We start from the raw sequence: 24,455 nt of genomic DNA on the forward strand, positions 1-24,455 counted from the left end.
TCCTAGATCTCTTTGACTTTCAACGGGCTTGAGGGTTCTACCATTCATTGTATATTCCCTACCTGCATTAGACCTTCCAAAATGCATTACCTCACATTTGTCCAGATTAAACTCCATCTGCCATCTCTCCGCCCAAGTCCCCAAACAATCTAAATCCTGCTGTATCCACTGACAGTCCTCATCGCTATCCGCAATTCCACCAATCTTTGTGTCGTCTGCAAACTTACTAATCAGACCAGTTACATTTTCCTCCAAATCATTTATATATACTACAAACAGCAAAGGTTCCAGCACTGATCCCTGTGGAACACCACTGGTCACAGTCCTCCAATTAGAAAAGCATCCTTCCATTGCTACTCTCTGCCTTCTATGACCTAGCCAGTTCTGTATCCACCTCGCCAGCTCACCCCTGATCCCGTGTGACTTCACCTTTTGTACTCGTATACCATGAGGGACCTTGTCAAAGGCCTTACTGAAGTCCATATAGACAACATCCACTGCCCTACCTGCATCAATCATCTTAGTGACCGCCTCGAAAAACTCTATCAAGTTAGTGAGACACGACCTCCCCTTCACAAAACCATGCTGCCTCTCACTAATACGTCCATTTGCTTCCAAATGGGAGTAGATCCTGTCTCGAAGATTTCTCTCCAGTAATTTCCCTACCACTGAAGTAAGGCTCACCGGCCTGTAGTTCCCTGGATTATCCTTGCTACCCTTCTTAAACAGAGGAACAACATTGGCTATTCTCCAGTCCTCCGGGACATCCCCTGAAGACAGTGAGGATCCAAAGATTTCTGTCAAGGCCTCAGCAATTCCCTCTCCAGCCTCCTTCAGTATTCTGGGGTAGATCCCATCAGGCACTGGGGACTTATCTACCTTAATATTTTTTTAAGACACCCAACACCTCGCCTTTTTGGATCTCAATGTGACCCAGGCTATCAACACACCCTTCTCCAGACTCAACATCGACCAATTTCTTCTCTTTGGTGAATACTAATGCAAAGTATTAATTTAGTACCGCGCCCATTTCCTCTGGCTCCACACATAGATTCCCTTGCGTATCCTTCAGTGGGCCAACCCTTTCCCTGGCTACCCTCTTGCTTTTTATGTACGTGTAAAAAGCCTTGAGATTTTCCTTAACCCTATTTGCCAATGACTTTTCGTGACCCCCTTCTAGCCCTCCTGACTCCTTGCTTAAGTTCCTTCCTACTTTCCTTATATTCCACGCAGGCTTTGTCTGTTCCCAGCCTTTTAGCCCTGACAAATGCCTCCTTTTTCTTTTTGACGAGACCTACAAAATCTCTCGTTATCCAAGGTTCCCGAAAATTGCCGTATTTATCCTTCTTCCTCACAGGAACATGCCAGCCCTGAATTCCTTTCAACTGACACTTGACAGCCTCCCACATGTCAGATGTTGATTTGCCCTCAAACATCCGCCCCCAATCTATGTTCTTCAGTTCCCGCCTAATATTGTTATAAATAGCCTTCCCCCAATTTAGCACATTCATCCTAGGACCACTCTTATCCTTGTCCACCAGTACTTTAAAACTTACTGAATTGTGGTCACTGTTACCGAAATGCTCCCCTACTGAAACATCTACCACCTGGCCGGGCTCATTCCCCAATACCAGGTCCAGTACCGCCCCTTCCCTAGTTGGACTGTCTACATATTGTTTTAAGAAGCCCTCCTGGATGCTCCTTACAAACTCCGCCCCATCTAAGCCCCTGGCACTAAGTGAGTCCCAGTCAATATTGGGGAAGTTGAAGCCTCCCATCACCACAACCCTGTTGTTTTTACTCTTTTCCAAAATCTGTCTACCTATCTGCTCCTCTATCTCCCGCTGGCTGTTGGGAGGCCTGTAGTAAACCCCCAACATTGTGACTGCACCCTTCTTATTCCTGATCTCTACCCATATAGCCTCACTGCCCTCTGATGTGTCCTCCCGCAGTACAGCTGTGATATTCTCCCGAACCAGTAGCGCAACTCCGCCTCCCCTTTTACATCCCCCTCTATCCCGTCTGAAACATCTAAATCCTGGAACGTTTGGCTGCCAATCCTGCCCTTCCCTCAACCAGATCTCTGTAATGGCAACAACATCATAGTTCCAAGTACTAATCCAAGCTCTAAGTTCATCTGCCTTACACGTAGTACTTCTTGCATTAAAACATATGCACTTCAGGCCACCAGACCCGCTGTGTTCAGCAACTTCTCCCTGTCTGCTCTGCCTCAGAGCCCCACTGTCCCTATTCCCTAGTTCTCCCTCAATGCTCTCACCTTCTGACCTATTGCTCCCGTGCCCACCCCCCTGCCATACTAGTTTAAACCCTCCCGTGTGACACTAGCAAAACTCGCGGCCAGGATATTTATGCCTCTTCGGTTTAGATGCAACCCGTCCTTCTTATACAGGTCACATCTGCCCCGGAAGAGCTCCCAGTGGTCCAGATAACGGAAACCCTCCCTCCTACACCAGTTGTTTAGCCACGTGTTTAGCTGCTCTATCTTCCTATTTCTAGCCTCACTGGCACGTGGCACAGGGAGTAATCCCGAGATTACAACCCTAGAGGTCCTGTCTTTTAACTTTCTGCCTAGCTCCCTGAACTCCTGCTGCAGGACCTCATGCCCCTTCCTGCCTATGTCGTTAGTACCAATATGTACAACGACCTCTGCCTGTTTGCCCTCCCCCTTCAGGATGCCCTCTACCCATTCGGAGACATCCTGGCACCAGGGAGGCAACATACCATCCTGGAGTCTCTTTCACGTCCACAGAAGCGCCTATCTGTGCCCCTGACTATAGAGTCCCCTAATGCTATTGCTCTTCTGCGCTTTGACCCTCCCTTCTGAACATCAGAGCCAGCCGTGGTGCCACTGCTCTGGCTGCTGCTGCTGCTGTCGGCGAGGTTTAGATTAGATTTGGAAAAATGTAGATCAGTCGAGGGAATCCTCCCGGGTGTACAAAGTAAGTATAGCCCCTGGGCGGGGGACATGTCCAGGCAGTGCTACCGGTTGACAGTGCCTCAATCTGGCAGTGCCAACCTGTGCCAGGCAGCAGTACTGAGGCATTAGGGGTGGAGTTGGTCTTATGTTTGATGTAGGAGCCCCCAGTGCTGATACTTGTGGTGGGGCGATGGGGTTGAGAGCCCCAATGCTGATGGTGGTGGTGGGGGATGAAGCACTCAATGCTGATTGGGAGGGCCTCCTGAACCCGTGGGGGGAGAGCTGGAAGGGTTAATTTCCTGTGCTGATTGGAGCACCCTTTAAAAAGGGCACCCGGCCTCATGAGAACTGGACTCGCTGCCTTTATCAGGCCCCGCCCTGCCACAGTAATGGCGTAAAATACACCCATTGATTTATTTTCCAAAGAGGCTCGAAACCTGGACTGCAACCCCAACTGTGCAGCTGGAGAACGACGCACTAAGTTTCAGCCAGAGCCTGACACTGAAGAAATATGGGAAAATTCCACCTCAAGTGTCTACTCAGTGAATGGGCATGTAAGTGACATAATTTGAATTGCAACATGAAGATCGAAGAGGGGTGAAGGGGGCATACCTTGGCGTGAAGAAAATTTGGCATGTGCACATTGACTCGTCGCAATTTTTACAGCTGCACCTTTCTGGCTGCATCACAGCTTGGTATGGCAACTGCTCGGCCCAAGATCATAGAAACTACAGAGAGCCGTGGACACATCCCAGTCAATCATGCGAACCTGCCTCCCATCCTTTAACTCTGTCTACACCTTCTATTATCTTGGGAAAGCGGGCAGCATAATCAAAGACCCCTCCCACCTGAGTTATTGTCTCTTCCAACCTCTTCCGTCGGGCAAAAGAAACAAAAGTCTGAGAACACGCACTAACAGGTTCAAAAACAGCTTCTTTCCCGCTGCTACCAAAATCCTGAACGACCCTCTTATGGACTGAACTGATCTCTCCACGTAATTTCTGTACTGTGTAGTACAACACTAAGTATACTTCACCAATGTCTAGATCTATGTATTTACATTGTGTATTTATCGTATGTCCTATGTTTTTCATGTATGGAACAATTTGCCGGGACTGTACGCACAATACCTTTCACTGTACCTCGGTACACGTGACAATAAGTCTAAATCTAAATGGGGTAGACCTTTTGAAATTACCTTTCAAAAGGGTCCCTCATGCAGACTATGGTTCACGACAGCTCTGAGACATGATTCCATTAATTTGTGGAGGAGTAGAACATGCCTGACCACCCAATGGAGCTGGTCATGATGGGAGTGTAGGGCTCAGGCTGACAGTCTGAACCCGCCCAAATCTTAAAGGGCTCGACTGATAATCAAAAACTCTGGGAAAAGGTTGTGAATCCCAGAACCTGGTGCTGGCCAGCATTTCCACCCTTCCATGGAGTCCTCCCGGCTCTATGAAAATCCAGCCCATATCCTCAGCTTTTGGCCAATCACATGAGAGCAGTGTTTGGCTAAACAAGCAACATAAATGCTCAATAGTGTTAAAAGCTTTCCAGCAGGGCAAAGTGCAACAACAGGCCAAAGAAGCCAAAACCACCGTACATCCTTGTAACTCAACTGAAGTGGATCACAATGCCTGGACGCTGTGTAATGCTAAAATTGATTTAACTTTTCAGGCAAAACTCAAACAACTGATTAGTTTGGCACAAGCAAAGAACTTAGTTGCACATGTGCTTTTTAAATAGTTCCTTCATGATTCAGAACTGTTTCTCTGTCAAACAGATTGGGATAACTTTGGATCAGCTAATAAAAAGGGTGAACCAGGAGTAGTCCCCCTTATCCCTGTTTGGTAGTATGTCAGAAACTAATGACATCTTACTTTACGACCTGTCACACATCTTATCAAAAAGAACATAACATGACCACTTAGCAAAAACGTGCCCTGCTTAAAATGTGTCTGACCAATCCATGTTGTCTGCAATCATTCTCAGCTTGGTTTTGTCTAGCGAGTAGAGCCATATGTTATCAACACATGGGTGCAAACTGAAAAGAAACAGCTGGCAAAACATCTGAATCTGGGTCATTAAAACTGCCAGATAGGGAATGAAAGAAATCAGTTGGAGAGAGAAGCAGGAGAACTTGTAAAATTCAGTGCAGTCAGTTGGAACTAGTTAAACATAAATGTCATTAAGATAAAAATCTAACTCGATAATATTCAATAAATAAAAGAGGCAGCTACTCACAATGCAGATTCCAGAGTTATCAAGGCACTGTTCCGAATGGCCATGACAGTTACAAGGCAAACATGCTCCGTAATCTGTGCTGTAGAAACCTATGGTACAGCCCTGAAAGAGAGCAACAACAAGATGTCAAATGCTTTATAACTAAAGAAGATCATCAAAAACAAACCAACTGGTAAAATAAACTATCCCAGAAACAAACAGCTGAAGTGATCAAAAGCTTTGTTTACCCTCTATACTTTCGCTAACCTTACCATGAATTAAATTAAATATCTAATTTTGTGATAATCATTTATTTTGATGATCTTGCTTCAGAACTAATAAAAAATAGGGTAATTGCCTTTTGTGAATTTCTCACTAATAACTGATAATTTCTCTTATTGAATAGTTTGTGCCAACAAAAACATTATTTGGTGAGATCAATTATCCAGATATAAAAAGTGTTCACATATAACTATTGGAAATAAATGATAATCTTAAACTTGTAAATTAAGCAGATGAGAAAAACATAATATTCATGGTGGAACAGCAGCAATACTGTGGGCCCTATTTGAACTCCATGCAAATGAGTGGGTTTTGAATGAATAAAATTCTAGTTCCATCTTGATTTAAGAAGGAATGGATTGAACTTCATCATATAGGATGCAAGTAACATCCTAGAAATAGCTGTTAATCAAGAATTGGAAGGAAGGGAGGAACTCAAGAAAATTTCAAGCACCAGGGAAGTGATATGGAACAATTATTAGATCTGTGAGTTGGCAAGTCCCTGGGCCCTGATGGATTTCATCCAAGGGTCTTAAAAGAAGTGGCTATTGATATAATTGTTGCTTTGGTTTTAGTTTTCCAAAACTTACTAGACTCGGGGAAGGTTCCATTAGATTGGAAAATATCTAATGTAACTTATTCATTCAAAAAGGGGGGGGGGAGAGAGAAAGCAGGAAACTATAGACCAGTTAGCTTAACATCTGTCACAGGGAAAATATTAGAAACAATTATTAAAGATCTTATAGCAGGGCACTTAGATTCAAGGTAATCAGGCAGAGTCAACAAGGTTTTGTGAAAGGGCAATCATTGGAGTTCTTTGAAGAAGTAGCATGTGATGTGAATAAAGGGCAACCAATGGATATACTGTACTTAAATTTCCAGAAGGCATTTGATAAGGTGCCAAGTCAAAGTATTTCAGAAAATAAAAGCATATTGTAGGGGCAACATATTGGCATGGATAGAGGTTTGGCTAGTAAATGGGAAACAATGAGTAGGCATAAATGGGTGATTTAGATGAATGGTCCGATTACATGGTTGTTAAATTTGCTGATGACAGGAAAGTAAGTTGTGAAGAGGACATGAGAAGACTATAAAATGATATAGATAGGTTAGGTGAGTGGGCAAAGAACTGGCAAATGGAGTATAATGTGAGAAAATATGAATTTGTCATTTTTTGACAGGAGAAATAAAAAAATAAGCATATTATCAAAATGATGAGACATTGCAGAACTCTGAGATGCAAAGGGATCTGGATGTTCTAGTGCATGAATTGCAAAATGTTAGTATGCAGTTGCAGCAAGTAATTAGGAAAGCTAATAGAATGTTATTGTTTATTGTGAGGGGATGTTATGCTTCAATTATACAGAGCATTTGTGAGGCCACACCTGGAGTATTGTGTACAGTATTGATCGCTTCATTTAAGGAAAGACATAAATGTGTTGGAAGCAGTTCAGAGAAAGTTTACTAGAGTAATAAGTGGAATAGGTGGGTTATCTTATGAGGAAAGGCTGGACAGGCGAGGCTTATATCCGCTGGAGTAAGAGGTAATTTTATTGAAACATGTAAGATCCTGAGGGGATTCGACAGGGTGAATTTGGAGAGGATGTTTCCTCTTGTGAAAAAATCTAGAACTGTTTAAAAGTAAGGGTTGTCTATTTATGACAGAGATAAGGAAACATTTCTCTCAGAGGTTGGTGTGTCTTTAGAATTCTCCTCCTCAAAAGATGATTGAGGCAGAGTCTTTGAATATCTTTAAGGCAGAGGTAGATAAAACCTTGATAATTAAGGGGGTGGAAGGTTATCAGGGATCACCAGGAATGTGAAGTTGAGGTTGCAATCAGATCAGCCCTGATTTTATTGAATGGAAGAGCAGGCTTGAAGGGCCGGGTTGCCTTGATCTGCTCTTAAGTTGTATGTTCGTTTGAATCACAATTTCCTGTGACTCACTGAAACAAATGCACTGCCATCCTAACTAAAGCAGAGGCTTGACAGGAACCCAATTATATGCTCAAATGGGGTTTTCATTGGATTTTTACTGCTGTTATAGCGGCAAAGTGGGAGACCCTCCCTGAGGAAATTCACTCTATAGAATTTCAACTTTAGCTTTACCAAATAATATACACGTTAAGTATCTCTTATTCAAAATGCTTGGGGCTGAGGATGTCTTGCATTCCGGAATTTTTTGAATTTTGGAATACAAAGCTACAAAGACCCTTGGACACGGCTCGGATTTGCTGGTCGGTGGTGGGTCTGATGGGAGGTAACCGGCTTCACTCCCGTCAGGGAATCAGGTACCAGGTTCTTTCAGTGCAAGAAATGTGAAGGATACGCACATGTACGTGTGTTTGGCCAGAGGAAAGGGACACACTGTTAGGAACAGCCGACACTGAGGGCTCGGAGTTGTGAAACGTCCCATAGCTAGCCGATCTTGAGTAAACACTGTTTCTTTTTTACTAGATTTCAATGCTCGGAAAAATGTGCGGATTTCAGAGCTTTTCGTATTCCGGAATTTCGAATGAGGGATACTCAACCTGTGCTCCAGGAGAGAGCTGAACAATTAGCCATACTTTTAAACTGTCTGGAGGTCATCCAGGAAATGGATCCTGCTGTTAATTCTGCTCACTACTGTGACTCCTCCATGCCTCCCCATAGATTTCACCACCCAATTCAGTGTTTTTCAGCATTTTCTTCATTACATCTGATATACCTTCAATTCACCAAGAGGCCGAGAGAGAGCGAGTGAACATAAGGCTTTATTAATCGTGAACTTGCCTAGCCAGAGTCGGTTGTGCAGATGAGTGCCACCCGCAGGTGACCAGGTTATATATGGCCCTGGGGAGGGCGAAGCCAGAGGCAGAGCCCACCGGGGTTACAGTACAGTACCTGGAAGCAGCTCGTATCACCACTTCCAGGTCAAAGGTTACATTAGGTGGATACAATGGTTACAGTGTCATGCATTACGGTGAATACATTCACCACATTCACCACTTGTTAAAAAATCAAGTCCAGCGGGGGAGACGTGGGGTCAGTAAATATTCAGTCTCTCTGGAGGCCGAATCGTTCTCTTCAACCTCCTCAGCTCTGGCGGTGCGGCGGGCACGGTTGTTGCAGGTGATGACTCTGGGGCGTTGTGTCTGGAGCTGGAGCCTCGGTCCGGCGAGTCGGAGATGGTTGGGGTGTGGGGGTAGACAGGGGGGTGGTGGGTGTCGGCAGTGTTGGCGCGGGACAGTACAGGAGACCCAGGGGGGCGTATGGGGCACTGGGGGTGGGGGCGGGTAGCGGGGTGGCACATTGGCAGGGGAACCAGCTGGTGCCAGGTCTCGTAGGGAGACTGTATCTTGCCGTCCGTCCTGGTGCGCGATGTAGGCGTACTGGGAGTTGGCGTGGAGCAGCTGGACTCTCTCGACCAGGGGGTCGGTCTTATGGCTCCTCGTGTGCCTCCAGAGAAGGACAGGTCCCGGAGTTGTCAGCCAAGATGGAAGCGAGACCCCGGAGATGGACTTCCTGGGGAAGATAAACAAATGATTGTGAGGGGTCTCGTTTGTGGCTGTGCAGAGGAGTGATCTGATGGAGTGGAGGGCGTCGGGGAGGACCTCCTGCCAGCGGGGGATTGGGAGACTTTTAGACCTGAGGGTCAGAAGGACAGCCTTCCATACCGTTGCGTTCTCCCTCTCCACCTACCCGTTTCCCTGCGGGTTATAGCTCGTAGTCCTGCTCGAGGCGATGCCTTTGCTGAGCAGGTACTGGCGTAGCTCATCGCTCATGAACGATGTACCCTGGTCGCTGTGAATGTAGGCAGGGAAACCAAACAGCGCAAAGATGCTGTGCAGTGCCTTTATTACAGTGGCCGAGGTCATGTCGGGGCAGGGGACAGCAAAGGGGAAGCGGGAGTACTCGTCGATGATGGTGAGAAAATATATATTACGGTTGGTGGAGGGAGGGGCCCTTTGAAATCAATACTTAGGTGTTCAAAGGGCCGGGAGGCCTTTACTAGTCGGGCCTTGTCTGGCCGATAGAAGAACGGTTTGCACTCCGCGCAGACTTGGCAGCCCCTGGTTATTGCTTTGACCTCCTCAGTGGAGAGGGGCAGATTGCGGGCCTTAATGAAGTGGGTAAGCCAGGTGACCCCCGGGTGACAGAGGTAATTATGGATAGCCCGAAGTCGGTTATCTTGCGCGCTGGCGCATGTGCCGCGGGACAGGGCATCTGGGTGCTCGTTGAGCTTCCCAGGACGATACTTGATATCGTAATTGTAGGTGGAGAGTTCGATCCTCCACCTCAGGATTTGTCATTTTTTATTTTGCCCCATTGTGCGTTGTCGAACATGAAGGCAACCGACCGCTGGTCGGTGATGAGGGTCAACCTCCTACCGGCTAGGTAGTGCCTCCAGTGCCGCATGGCTTCCACTATGGCTTATGCTTCCTTCTCGACCGATGAGTGTCGGATTTCGGAAGCGTGGAGGGTCTTAGAGAAGAAGGCTACTGGCCTGCCAGCCTGGTTGAGGGTGGCAGTCAGGATGACGTCTGATGCATCGCTCTCTACCTGGAAGGGGACATACTCATCCACCGCATGCATTGCAGCCTTGTTGATGTCGGCCTTGATGCGGCTGAAGGCCGAGCGGGCCTCATCCGTCAGGGGAAACTGGTGGTTTGAATAAGTGGGCGGGCTTTGTCCACGTAGTTGGGGACCCACTGGGCGTAGTAGGAGAACAGCCCCAGGCATAGTTTTAGGGCCTTGAGGCTGTGGGGGGGGGGGAGTTCTGTGAGGGGGCGCATAAGGTCGGGGTCGGGCCCTAAGACTCCGTTCTCCACGAAGTAGTTGAGGATGGCCAGTCGGGTAGTACGGAAGACACACTTTTCTTTGTTATATGTAAGATTGAGGGATTGGGCGGCTTGGAGGAACCTCTGAAGGTTGACGTCATGGTCCTGCTGATCATGGCCACAAATGGTCACGTTGTCCAGGTACGGGTATGTCGCCCGCAAACGGTACTGGTCCACCATTCGATCCATCATTCTCTGAAAGACCGAGACCCCATTAGTGACACCGAAAGGAACCCTGAGGAAGTTGAGTCGGCCGGCTGCTTCAAAGGCAGTGTAGTGGCGCTCTCCCGGGCGGATTGGGAGCTGGTGGTAGGCCGACTACAGATTGACCGTGGAGAATGCACAATCTGGTTGACCATCTCTGCTATGCGGGGGAGGGGGTATGCATCCTGTTGCGTGAACCGGTTAATTGTCTGACTGTAGTGCACAACCATCCGGTTCTTTTCCTCGGTCCGGACGACCACCACTTGCGCTCTCCAGGGGCTGTTGCTGGCCTCTATATTCCCTTCACTCAACAGTCATTGGACCTCCGACTTGATAAATACCATGTCTAGCGAGCTGTACCGCCTGCTCCTGGTGGCAATGGGCTTACAGTCAGGAGTGAGATACGCAAAGAGTGAATGGGGGAAGACCTTGAGGGTCGTGAGGCTGTGAGGGGGGGGGGGGGGGGGGGGGGGCAAGGGTCCGCCGAACTGTAGGGTCAGGCTTTAGTGCTTACACTGAAAATCCAGTCCGAGTAGTAGGGGGGCACAGAGGTAGGGGAGGACGTAGAGCTTAAAGCGGGTATACTCCACGCCCTGCATCGCGAGATTGGCGATACAGTACCCCCGCATCTGGACCGAATGAGACCTGGAGGCAAGGGAGATTGTTTGTGAGGCGGGATAGGTGTGGAGGGAGCAGCACCTTACCGTGTCGGGGTGGACAAAGCTCCCCGTGCTCCCGGAGTCGAAGAGGCAGGGGGTCTTGTGCCTGTTGACCCGGACGACCATCATGGAGTTCTTTAGCGGTTTCGGCTGCGACTGGTCGAGGGTCACCGCGCCCAGCTGCGGGTAGCCTGCATGGTCGGTGGAGTCACAAGATGGCGGTCCCCATGTATCGCACGTGTTGGACGGGATCGAAGATGGCGACCAAGATGGCCGCCCCCATCGGTCGCACGTGTCGGTCGGTGCCGGCGGCCAAGATGGCGGCCCCCATGAGTCGCACGTGTCGGTTGGTGTTGGGGCCGGTGGCCAAGATGGCGGCCCCCAGATTCACACGATGCCGATGACGCACCTGGAGGGGGCGTTCCGGGCACGCACGTAGCCACATTGTGGGGTCTGTGAGGCTGCCACTCCATAGGTCGGGCCTGGTGCATTTTTGATTTCTGGGCCTTAGGTCAGCCCAGATAGACTCTCGCGTAGTGCCCCTTTTTCCCCGCAGTCGCTGCACGTCTCTGAGCGGGCTGGGCAACGCTGCCGGAGGTGTTGGCCCTGGCCGCAGAATAGTATTGCGGATCTCCGGGCTGGGCTGGCAGACACGCGGCGCAGGTCTGCTACATAGGCGGGTCCGATGGGGGCCGCGACGATCTTGTCGACGAGGGGTTTGTCGGGCCCGTGGGGAACGCGCTAAGGTTCTGGTAGGCCACCTCTAGCGAGGTAGCTAGCTTTACCGTGTCCTGCAGGTCGGAGGTCCCGTTTTCCAGCAGATGCTGCCTGATATAGTTCGTGCGGACCCCCGCCACGTAGGTGTCCCGCATCTGTGAGTTCATATGCTCCTCCGCCGTCACATCTCGATAGCTGCAGTTCCTCGCGAGTAGAGTCAGGGTTTCCAGATACTCGTCCAGCGATTCTCCGGCACGTTGACGGTGAGTAGTGAGGAGGTGTCTAGCGAACACCTTGTTTCCGGGCTTCACGAAGTGCACCTATAGGGTTGCGACCGCCTCCTCGTACGTGGCCGCTTTCTCAATCATTACCGAGATTTGATGGCTCACCCGAGCGTGGAGGAGTCGCAGTTTGAGGGTCTCCGAGGGAGCCGTTGTGGAGGAGTCGATGTAGGCCTCGAAGCATCAAAGCCAATGTTCAAATATTTCCTTGGCTTCGGACGTGCGAACATCGAGTTCGAGCCTGTCTGGCTTTAGAGAGGCTTGCTTGGTGCTGTCAACAACTAATAAATTGATATACCTTCAATTCACCGAGAGGCAGAGAGAGCGAGTGAACATAAGGCTTGATTAATCGTGAACTTGCCTAGCCAGAGTCGGTTATGCAGATGAGTGCCACCCGCAGGTGGCCAGGTTATATATGGCCCCGGTGAGGGCGGAGCCAGAGGCAGAGCCCACAGGGTTACAGTACAGTACCTGGAAGCTGCTCGTATCATCACTTCCAGGTCAAAGGTTACATTAGGTGGATGCAATGGTTACAGTGTCATGCATTATGGTGAATACATTCACCACAACATCAAAATAAAGCTATTCCCATTGTGGGTTCCTTATCTCCAGTCCAAAGCAGTTTTATGAGCATAATTACGTAAAAGTAGCTGAAAGGCTGAAAGGCAGAAGAATATTCCACTGTGCAGATGAAAAGAAAAACCTGGTTGAATGCAGAATTGAGGGATTTAACCAAATACCAAAAAGGGTGAGCATCTTAGAGTCATAGAGTCATACATGTTTACAGCATTGAAACAGGTCCATTGGCCCAGCTGATCCATGCCACCCAGTTTCTATCACTAAGCTAGTCCCACTTGCCCGCATTTGGCCCATATCCCTCTATACCCACCCTGCCCATGTAACTGTCTAACTGCTTTTTAAAGGACAAAATTGAACCCGCCTCTACCACTGTCTCTGGCAGCTCATTCCAGATGCTCACCACCCTCTGTGTGAATGATTTTCCCTCTGGTCTCTTTTGGATCTCTCCCCTCTCACCGTAAACCTATGCCCTCTAGTTCTAGACTCCTCTACCTTTTGTAAAACATTTTGACTATCTAACTTATCTGTGATCCTCGTTATTTTATAGATCTCTATAAGTTCACCCCTAAGTCTTCTGTGCTCCAGGGAAAAAAGTCCCAGCCTATCCAGCCTCTCCTTATAACTCAGACCATCAAGTCCTGGTAGCATCCTCACAAATCTCTTCTGCACAGTTTCTAGTTTAACAATATCCTTCCTATATTAGGGTGGATAGAACTGAACACAATATTTCATGTGTGGTCTTACCAATGTCTAGTACACGTTCAGCAGGATATCCCAACTTCTGTATTCAATATTCTGACCAATAAAACCTAGCATGCTGAATGCCTTCTTCACCACCCTGTCCACCTGTGACTCCTAGATCTCTTTGTTCTGTAACTCTCCCCAACTGAATAGGTCCTGATTTGATCTACCAAAATGCATCACCTCACATTTATCCAAATTAACTCCATCTGCCATTCATCGGCCCACTGGCCCAAGTGGTCAAGATCCTGTTGCAATCTTATATAACCTTCTTCACTATCCACTATGCCACCAATCTTGGCAGTGGTTGTGATGTATTCATCCTGAGCCATCCTCAGTCTTTCAATAACTGTCAAACCAAAGGGTGGCTATTGGGTGAAAAGGGCTATCATCTCTACAACTGGCTGGTGACTCTCTTCCACAAGGCCAATGTCAGCACTCATACAATAATAACCTTGCTGCTGTGTGGAATCAAGCAGACTATCAGTTGCTGAAGCAATGGTTTATTGCTTGGATTGCTCAGGAAGAGCACACCAGTATTCACCTAGTGTATGTCCCAAGTGTGGTCGTCTGCAATGTCCACAACTTGGCCATCATGAAGGGAGCTCCTAGGGCAGCATGGTGGCGCAGTGGGTTAGCACTCCGGCCTCACGGCGCTGAGGTCCCAATTTTGATCCCGGCTCTGGGTCATTGTCCGTGTGGGGTTTGCACATTCTCCCCTTGTTTGCGTGGGCTTCGCCCCCACAACCCAAAAATGTGTAAGCTAGGTGGATTGGACATGTTAAATTGCCCCTTAATTGGAAAAAATTAACTGAGTCATCTAAATTCAAAAAATAAAATAAAATTTAAAAAAATGAAGGGAGCTCCTGACGAGAAGGAGAAATGGAGGAAGCAGATGGTATACTCACTTTTCAGGTTGGGAATCTTTGAGTGCAACGTTACAACCCAATTCCCCTGAAGAAAATTCCAGATTCTTGCTGCTCAGTTGGTCCCCACCTAACCAGCACTCTGGTACACACCAACAAAGTGTCTGATACAATCCCAGTTGATGTAATAACTGGATGGGAACATCACAGGATGGAATCCTGACTCAAAAGACCGTAACTTTATTTTGTATAAAATGTGGAGGAACATAGTCAGAAGACTGCTAATGGGGCAGCACGGTGGCCTAGTGGTTAGCACTGCTGCCTCACGGCGCTCAGGTCTCAGGTTCGATCCCGGCTCTGGGTCACTGTCCGTGTGGAGTTTGCACATTCTCCCTGTGTCTGCATGGGTTTCGCCCCCACAACCCAAAAATGGGCAGAGTAGGTTGATTGACCACGCTAAATTGCCCCTTAATTGGAAAATATAATTGGGCAATCTAAATTTTTTAAAAAAGAAGACTGCTAATAAGTTTTAACAATAAGAAAAAAACATTTATTAATCGTTGAAAAAATTAGATTATGATACAATACACCTTTATTCTCCCCTTATTTTAACAAATACACTCAGATTTTAAGATTATCATGGATTACAAAGTACACCTTAACCTACAATGGTCTCATTAACATAAAGATCCTTTTAAGCACACACAATGACAATGGGCACACTCTATACTGAACCCCAAGTTAATGTTTGTGGATGGCTCCTCAGAATCCCTTCAGATGATTGTCACACAAGAGTTTCTCTCCACTCCCAAACCAAAATCTTCTCTCATAAGTATTCTTTCCCTTAGCAGTTTGCATTCCAAAATCCAGATCAGGTTTTCCAAATTACACTTAAAAAATAAAGCTTCTGCTCCACTTTTGACATTAAATCCAGTCCAGGATTTTACAACACTCCCTTTTAGATTTCCTTTGTCTGAACTGCTTTGGCACAAACTCCAAGATCCAGCCACCGCTTTCCATAGTTATTTCAAAACATGCTTCACGGGCTGTAGTGAAATCTTAGACAGCTGAAAATCGGTTCCTATATCTTCTGGCATCTCAACCTTTTTCTCAGATTGGTCTGTCTTTACTGATCAGAGCTTGGTTCTAGTACCTTTAATTTCAGACTTCTTGTAAACTTATTCTCATTTCTCCAGTTTCCTTAACTAGCTGGACTTCAGGAGCGAAATTCTCCATCCTGCCCCGCCACATTTCTGCCCCGACCCACCGGCGGGATGCTCCGTTACACCAGCCGGTCAATGGGGTTTCCCATTGTGGGGCAGCCCCACGCCGTCGGGAAACCCCCGGGCGCCGGCAAAACGGAGACTCCCGCCGGCGGAGAATGACGCCCCAGATTTCTGGCATCTGTTTTCTTAACTATGACTTCTAGCAATGTTGAGAGAGATGTTCTTCTTTTAGCCTACCTAAACCAATTGCAGTATTGTGAGAGCTGTCTTCTCTCTCATTACCTAGAATCCACCTACAATCAAATTAGCTAAATTAAAACTTTAAAAAAGTTTATTAGCTTTACAAGGCCCCAGTTGTTAAGCAACACCCACATGCTTATGCCTTTTAATTATTCTTCATACTGTTGCCCTCTCTAAGCACAATAAAAACACAGTTGAAACTTAACCAATCTCCTTTGTCCAGCATGAATCTAACTATAGCGTTGTAAACATTAAATGAAACCCAATTAAAGCTATACCTTATTTCTAATGTTTACTAATATAAATATTAATCCCTTAAAACTACCTTTCGTTCTCTTTCCACAATCCTGAAATAAGTGCTACAAAAAAACAACCATCACATATCATATTTATCCAAAAAAATAATTTATTTCATACAATACTCAACCAATCACCCTTTTTGTACAATTTCTTAATGCCTGCAGTACAATCTCAGTGGCTCAGCCATGGTTGGTGGAAGGTTACTGACGTTTAGTAGGGGAGACTGCAGGTGGCCTAGCAGAATAACCTCAACCACCTCTGAGTCTTGAAAGTCTGGCCTTCTGACCACTGTAACACATTGGTATCAGTGGGAGGCATGTAGGCTGGTTAGCTGAGGCTACTCGTGGTACGGCCATGGTGGGAGCATGAATTCTGTCATCCTGAGCAGGAACAGCAAGTTCCTGCTCCATGGAGTCACTGTCACTCACCCAGGCGGTGCCTCAGGTATCCTAGTCATCTGTTGGAACACATATTGCAGGACTGGCGACAGCCTGCAAGCTTATTTGAATGCTGGTATCCACAACTAAGATGGCTGCGGTCTGAGCCTGCACTGCACCAGGATAAGCTTGCATGGCAATGAACAGAGATTTCAACCCCTCAGTCGGAACTTCCACTACAGCACTCAGACATTGGGTGGCTTCTGCCATGCTACAGGAAGCTGGGACATTGGTCATTAGATGTTGAATCGTAATTGGGTCCACAGGTGTTCTCATGGAATTGGCCACCACTTCCACGTTGAAAGGAGTGGACTCTAAAGGTTCTGTGTGAATTCCCGTGCCAAGTTGGAGCTGGAATCTTCCATGCTGCTTGACCATGCCTACTAGTTCTTTGGCAGGCCAGCTAGTCCGCCAAACATTTTTGTGTGCAAGCCTATCAGCTATTTTCTATATGTCACCCCATCAAAATCATCATTTGTGTCCTCTGCAGCAGAACTTACGGGCAGCACGGTAGCATGGTGGTTAGCACAATTGCTTCACAGCTCCAGGGTCCCAGGTTCAATTCCGGCTTGGGTCACTGTCTGTGCGGAGTCTGCACATCCTCCCTGTGTGTGCGTGGGTTTCCTCCTGTTGCTCCGGTTTCCTCCCACAGTCCAAAGATGTGCAGGTTAGGTGGATTGGCCATGATAAATTGCCCTTAGTGTCCAAAATTGCCCTTAGTGTTGGGTGGGGTTACTGAATAATGGGGATAGGGTGGAGGTGTTGACCTTGGGTAGGGTGCTCTTTCCAAGAGCCGGTGCAGACTCGATGGGCCGAATGGCCTCCTTCTGCTCTGTAAATTCTATGATAAAACTCATGTGTGACTTCACCCTTTGCGGAGCTGGCACCAGCATTATCCTTTCCTCCTGTAATAGCTTCAGTCCACTTGAGCCTGGTGCCTCATGCAGATCCTGCTTCTACATTATGATAAATGTGTGTGCTGTGTGTATTGGAGCTGGTGGTTGTGAGTGTCAGGTCAAACTTTATTGTTTCTTCATCCTGAGCTTGAGGCTAGTGGTGCAGTTGGCATCTAAGGATGCATTCACTGGCATTTACCACTTGTGTGAAGTCAATAAACATCTGATGGCATGGCAGTAAGGTCCTCGACACGAGTCTGGTGGTTTTGACCACCACTGCCTACTCCCACTGCCTTCCAAACATTGGTCTGGCTCCCTAAGGGAAGAGAACCTGTCCTTCTGTTGATCTTTTGCATCTACAGATCATTTGAAAACCTGCAGGAGTATGCTTTCAGCGTCATTTCTGTTTCTTCCAGCAGGACATCAAATTTTGAAACTGCAGTGTCAGCACTGGTTGCAGTCATAATATATGACACCATTAAGAGATGCAATCTAGCTTTAAGTAGTGTAGGGTAATTTAAATGGTGTGAGCCTTGCATAAACTTGGGCTTATTTTTGGGGTGATCTGATCAGCAGCACATTCAGTGCTGAGTTGCACATCATAATAATTCAAACGATCAGCAGTACAACATTTGCATACCATCTCCATGGTACATGGGGCGGGATTCTCCATTCCCGCGCCGGAGTGGCCGCGCCGTCGTTAAGGCCGATCCCGACCGATTCAGGCCCTGACAATGGGCTAGGATCGGGGCCGCGTCATCTACACGCGCCAGGCCTTGCCGCCCACGTAAAAGCGACGCTGCATAGATGATGCGGCCGCGCCGCATAACGGGCGTCATCGGCGCATGCGTGGTTGCCGTCCTCTCTAAGTCCACCCCGCAAGAAGATGTCTGAAGGATCTTGCAGGGCCGCGGAAGGAAGGAGGTCCTCCTTCAGAGAGGACGGCCCAACGATCGGTGGGCACCGATCGCGGGCCACCCCACATCTGAGGTACCCCCCGGTGCAGGATGCCCCCTCGCCCCCCCCCGCAGGCCGCCCCCCCAGCGTTCATGCACCGCTCACGACTGCAGCGACCAGATGTGGACGGCGTCGGGGGGAACCCGCCGTTTTGGCCTGGCCGCGCGGCCCACCCGGGCCTCAGAATAGCGGGGGTGCCGGAGAATTGCCATTTTCGGTGTCTCCGGCGATTCACCGGCCTGTGGCCCGCGAAATTCGACCGGGCCGTTCCCGCCGCTTGGGAGAATCGCGGGGGGATGTCGGACCGGCGTTCCGGGGAATTTCGGCGGCCCAGTCGATTCTCCCAACCGGCGTGGGAGTGGAGAATCGCGCCCACGGTATTTGCGTATCTGGGGCGAAATTCTCCGTTATCGGCGGAAAGTCCGCCGATCGGCGCAAAAACCGGCGCAAATCCGACTTGCGTCACGTCGGAAAAATGGGTCGAAAGTCTCCGGCCCAAAATGGGCTAGCAGCGACGTAACGGGATCCGCGCTTGCGCAGTGGTTCACGCCGTGCAGCGTCATACGCGCCGCATGGCGTGACGGCTCATAAGGCCACGCTGCTCCCCCCCACCCGACCGGAACACCCGACCGCAAAACCCGACTGGATGGCTGGCCGCCGCTCAGCCCCAAGGTTCGAGTCACGGGATGTGGAGGCGCTCCTGGACGCGGTGGAGCAGAGGAGGGACGCCCTGTATCCCGGGCATGGCCGCAGAATTGCCCCACGCCACAGCCGGCGTCTGTGGAGGGAAGTGGCAGAGGCCGTCACCGCTGCGGCCCTGACACCACGGACAGGCACCCAGTGCCACAAGAAGGTGAACGACCTCGTCAGAGCAGGCAGGGTGAGCCTCCCCCATATCCCCCCTCCCCCATATCCCCCCTCCCCCATTTCCCCCATATCCCCCCTCCCCCATATCCCCCTCCTCCATATCCCCCCTCCCCCATATCCCCCCTCCCCATATCCCCCCTCCCCCATATCCCCCCTCACACATATCCCCCATATCCCCCCTTCCCCATATCCCCCCTCCCCATATCGCCCCTCCCCCATATCCCCCTCCCCCATATCCCCCATATCCCCCCTCCCCCATATCCCCCATATCCCCCCTCCCCATATCCCCCCTCCCCCATATACACCCTCCCCCATATACCCCCTCCCCATATCCCCCCCATATCCCCCATATCCCCCCTCCCCCATACCCCCCCTCCCCCATATCCCCCCTCCCCATATCCCCCCTCCCCCAAATCCCCCCTCCCCATATCCCCCATATCCCCCCTCCCCCATAGCCCCCATATCCCCCCTCCCCCATATCCCCCCTCCCCCATATCCCCCCTCCCCCATATCTCCCCTCCCCCATACCCCCCTCCCCATATCCCCCCTCCCCATATCCCCCCTCCCCCAAATCCCCCCTCCCCATATCCCCCATATCCCCCCTCCCCCATAGCCCCCATATCCCCCCTCCCCCATATCCCCCCTCCCCCATATCCCCCCTCCCCCATATCCCCCTCCCAAATATCCCCCATATCCCCCCTCCCCCATATCCCCCTTCCCCATATCCCCCCTCCCCCATATCCCCCCTCCCCATATCCCCCTCCCCCATATCCCCCTCCCCCATATCCCCCCTCCCCCATATCCCCCTCCTCCATATACCCCATATCCCCCTCCCCCATATCCCCCACCTCCATATCCCCCTCCCTCATATCCCCCTCCCCATATCCCCCCTCCCCCATATCCCCCCTCCCCCATATCCCCCAAATCCCCCCTCCCCCATATCCCCCATATCCTCCCTCCCCCATATCCCCCCTCCCCCATATCCCCCATATCCCCCCTCCCCCATATCTCCCATATCCCCAAGTGAATCCAGCCCTAACCTTAACCTCTGCAATGCACGCGCAACCGATGGCGTGCATTCATATACCTGCCTAACAGTGTTGCCTTTTACCCCTGCCACCCCCCCTCCCCGCCCCCCACAGGATAAGCGCACACACAACAATAGGGAGCATGTGAGGACTGGAGGAGGCCCCGCTGATGAAAGGCCACTTACCGAACACGAGGAAAGGGCCCTGGAACTGGCTGGCGGACCTGAGGACCGGGAGGTTGCTGATGCAGAGGTCGGGGGCATAGTAGCAAGTGAGCCACTGACAGCCCGTCCCCATATACCCCCTCCCCTATATTCCCCTCCCACATATCACCTGATCACTGCCTGATGTCTAACCATGCATGCTTCATTGTGTATCGCAGGACCAAACGTCCAGGCACCCATCCCCGCAGATGCAGACCGCCCGCAGGATGCCCCTCGGAGGCCACGGGAGATGGAGAGACCCGGACCCTCCAGCATGCGACGCCCGCAGGATGCCCCTCGGAGGCCACGGGAGACGGAGAGCCCCAGACCCTCCAGCATGCGACGCCCGCAGGATGCCCCTCGCACACCACGTAGACGGAGAGACCCGCACCCTCCAGCATGCGACGCCCACAGGATGCCCCTCACACACCACGGGAGACGGAGAGACCCGCACCCTCCAGCATGCGACGCCCGCAGGATGCCCCTCGGAGGCCACTGGAGACGGAGAGACCTGGAGCAACAGGGAGACGACACCCCCGTCACGTGCGGGAGCGACCACCCAGCGACGAGGGGGGCAGCCACAGGCCCCCATCACATCCGAGCCAGGACACCACTACCCAGGACACCACTACCCAGGACACCACTACCCAGGACACCACTACCCAGGACACCACTACCCGGGACACCACTACCCGGGACAGCACTGCCCAGGACACCCCTACCCGGGACAGCACTACCCAGGAAGACGAAACACCGGACAGTGACTCAGAGTGGATGGGTGGAGACGAACCCCCCACCCCAAAGTGCCATGGACTCAGAGTGGGACGAAGAGCACGACACAACGCCACTGCTGTCACCAACACCCTCCACCATCGCAGAAACACTCACCTCGGTTGGGCACTTTAGTGATGAGGCATCTGGTACACTCACTGGTGCGCACAACACAGCCGTCCCGGTACAGCAGGTGGAGGTGGGAGCAGCAGAGGGGCCGGACGGTCGGAGGGCAGCCCAGCCCAAGCGAACATCTGCCGCCCAGATGGATCCCGGGTTCCTGGAGTTACCACACCCACACATAGATCCGATGCAACCACCGACCCGGAGACGAGCGAAGAGGGTGACGGTCGGCTTGCGGCGGCTGCAGTCGCAGGTGGAGGAGTCCACCCGCGTCCAGGAGCTGGGAGTGGTGCCGGTCATGCGTGCCACCCAAGCTGACACCGCACGGGTGGCGTCCGCGGTGGAGGCAATGGGTGCGACGGTGTCAGACATGGGGAACGGTTTGCGAGGCCTGGGGCTTTCCGTGCAGGCGGCATCTGTGGCCCAGGAAATGGCTGCCCTCTCACAGGAGGCAATGAGCCAGTGCCAGCACCAGATGGCAGAGGCGCTCAATGCCATAGCCCAGTCTCTGCAGGCCATGGCCCAGTCTCAGCAGGCCATGGCCCAGTCTCAGCAGTCCATGGCCCAGTCTCTGCAGGCCATCGCTGAGGGCATCGGCGCCAGTGGCCATGTGCGAGCCGGCGTCGCACTGTCACAGACAGGGTTTGCCAACCCCCTGGGCTCCATGGCTGCAAACCTGCAGACCCCTGTCGATACCAGCACGGGCCTCCAGGACTGGCAGCGCCAGATGTCGGGGGGGTGTCGGATGGCCAGTCCGTTCGCATCCCCCACCCATGTAGAGGCCTGGGGGCCATCGGGCACCCCGAGGGAGGAGGAGGTGGTGTGGTCCGTCCCGGCTCCCCCTGTAGGGGAGGTCCCGGTACACCGCGACACCTCGGACTCCCCCCCTTCCGTCCCAGGTGCATCGGGTGGGCAACGGGCAGGACAGGCTGGCAGCTCGCCATCCCAGTCGCCCGGGCCACAGCCTGGCCAGGACATCTTCTAGGCCAGGACGCCCCAGGAAACGGCCGCCAAAGGGATCCAGTGTCAGAGGGCAGGAATCACAGGAGTCCACCTCCAGTTCTGCTGTACCGTCTAGGGAACCACGTAGACGTAGTCAAAGGGCCCGTAAGGCCAAACAATTAGACACTGAGTAAGTTGGCACGGGTGCAGGGCACAGATGAGTTTTAGGGGCTAGAGCACGTGCATGAACTCCTTTGGTTATTAATGTCAATGTTACACCTACAGAAGCTGCCTTTGTGCTCTGTCCAAAGCGTGCGGGGGTGTCATGTACGTTGAGCGCAAGTGTGTGTGTGAGGGGTGGTCTTACCTCAGCCCCAGGTGAGTCTGCCCCTTCCCCCTGGGCCACCATCAACATTCCCCCGGGCAGAGGACGGGACCATGCGCTGCAGTGTCACAGCCGCATGCAGGGATGGTCCGGGTGGATGGTGGTACTGTGGCCATGGGTCAGACATAGTCCAACGATGTGGAGCCAGGAGCTCACCGCAGGGCGGGTTGTCATCATCCTCCATGGCCTGCAATAGACACGCGTCCACCCGCAACTGTGTGAGCTCGGCCCGTTGTGCCGCAGGTGGATCGGCAATGGGGGGGGGTGGTGGTGTGCATGCGGGTGGGGTAGGCAGGGTTGGGGAGGGGGGTGAGGGTGCTGGGTGGGTGGATGGGTGGGGGGTGTGGGTGGTCGGCTGTTGCCATGGTGTGCGGTCTGTGGCCATACTACCCGATTCCCACGCCCATCTAGTCAGTGAAGCGGGCGGCTATCAGTCTGTCCCGTGCCCGCTGGGCCAGCCGGTAACGGTGGACAGCCACCCGCCTGTGTCTACCCTGTCTGCCCTGACCATTACCCCCATCCCCCTCATATGGGGAGGACTGCGCCTCTTCCTGCTGCTCCTGCAGTCCGCCCTCCTCTGCCTGCGGCACATCGCCCCTCTACTGGGCTATGTTGTGCAGGACGCAGCACACCACAATGATGCGGCCGACCCTATCTGACCGATACTGGAGGGCGCCCCCAGAGAGGTCCAGGCACCTGAAACGCATCTTCAGCACGCCAAAGCACCTCTCTATCACTCCCCTTGTCGCTACATGGGCATCATTGTAGCGGTTCTCCGCCTCATTGCGTGGCCTCCGTATAGGCGTCATCAGCCACGATCGCAATGGGTAGCCCCTGTCGCCCAGCAACCAGCCCCTCAGCCGGGGATGGCGTCCCTCGTACATGCCGGGGATGGATGACCGCGACAACACGTATGAGTCGTGTACACTGCCTGGGTAACGGGCGCAGACGTGCAGGATCATCATGCGGTGGTCGCAGACCACCTGTATGTTCATCGAATAGGTTCCCTTCCTATTGGTGAACACGGCCCTGTTATCTGCAGGTGGCCGCACGGCGACGTGCATCCCATCGATCGCGCCCTGGACCATGGGGAACCCGGCCACGGCAGAGAAGCCCACGGCCCAGGCATCTTGGCTGGCCTGGTCCACGGGGAAGCGGATGTAGCGGTGCGCCATGGCATATAGGGCATCTGTCACTGCCCGGATGCACCAATGCACCAATGTCTGCGATATGCCGGACAGGTCCCCACTCGGTGCCTGGAACGACCCCGTTGCATAAAGGTTCAGGGCCACCGTAACCTTGACGGACACGGGGAGAGGGTGTCCCCCGCCAGTGCCACGCGGTGACAGGTGTGCCAGCAGGTGGCAGATGTGTGCCACGGTTTCCCGCCTCATCCGGAGTCTCCTCCTGCATTCCCGGTCCGTGAGGTCCTGGTATGACTGCCGGGGCCGGTACACACGGGGCGCCCTCGGGTGCCTCCGTTGCCGTGGGCCACGGCGTCCTCCTCCCCCTCCTCGTCCTGTCGGTCAGGTGTCCCTCCAGCCTGGGCGGCTGCCGCCTGTCCATCTGCGGCAGCCTGCGCCGCCTCTCTGGCACGCTCCTCCTCCTCCTCCTCATCCAGGGCAACATAGACATGAGCGGCTGCCGCCACGGCGGCCAACATCGCTGGATGATCGGAAAACATGACGGCCTGGTGGGGGGGAGGGGAACGACGACATGTCATCATTGCCCATATCCCCTCCTCCCCCCAGCCAGGTGGCATGGACC

General features: G+C 51.8%; 1 protein-coding gene across 1 annotated transcript in view; it reads right to left on the bottom strand.

Moving 5' to 3' along the window:
• lama4 (laminin, alpha 4) overlaps positions 1 to 24,455 on the bottom strand; it is a 300,723-nt gene that overhangs the window by 270,783 nt on the left and 5,485 nt on the right. Inside the window, exon 2 of the mRNA XM_072499415.1 lies at positions 5,186 to 5,287. Within this exon, the coding sequence (XP_072355516.1) occupies positions 5,186 to 5,287 (102 nt within the window). The remainder of the gene's footprint in view (positions 1 to 5,185; positions 5,288 to 24,455) is intronic.

Source organism: Scyliorhinus torazame, chromosome 4, assembly GCF_047496885.1.
Source record: "Scyliorhinus torazame isolate Kashiwa2021f chromosome 4, sScyTor2.1, whole genome shotgun sequence".
In the NCBI taxonomy this organism is placed as follows: domain Eukaryota; kingdom Metazoa; phylum Chordata; class Chondrichthyes; order Carcharhiniformes; family Scyliorhinidae; genus Scyliorhinus; species Scyliorhinus torazame.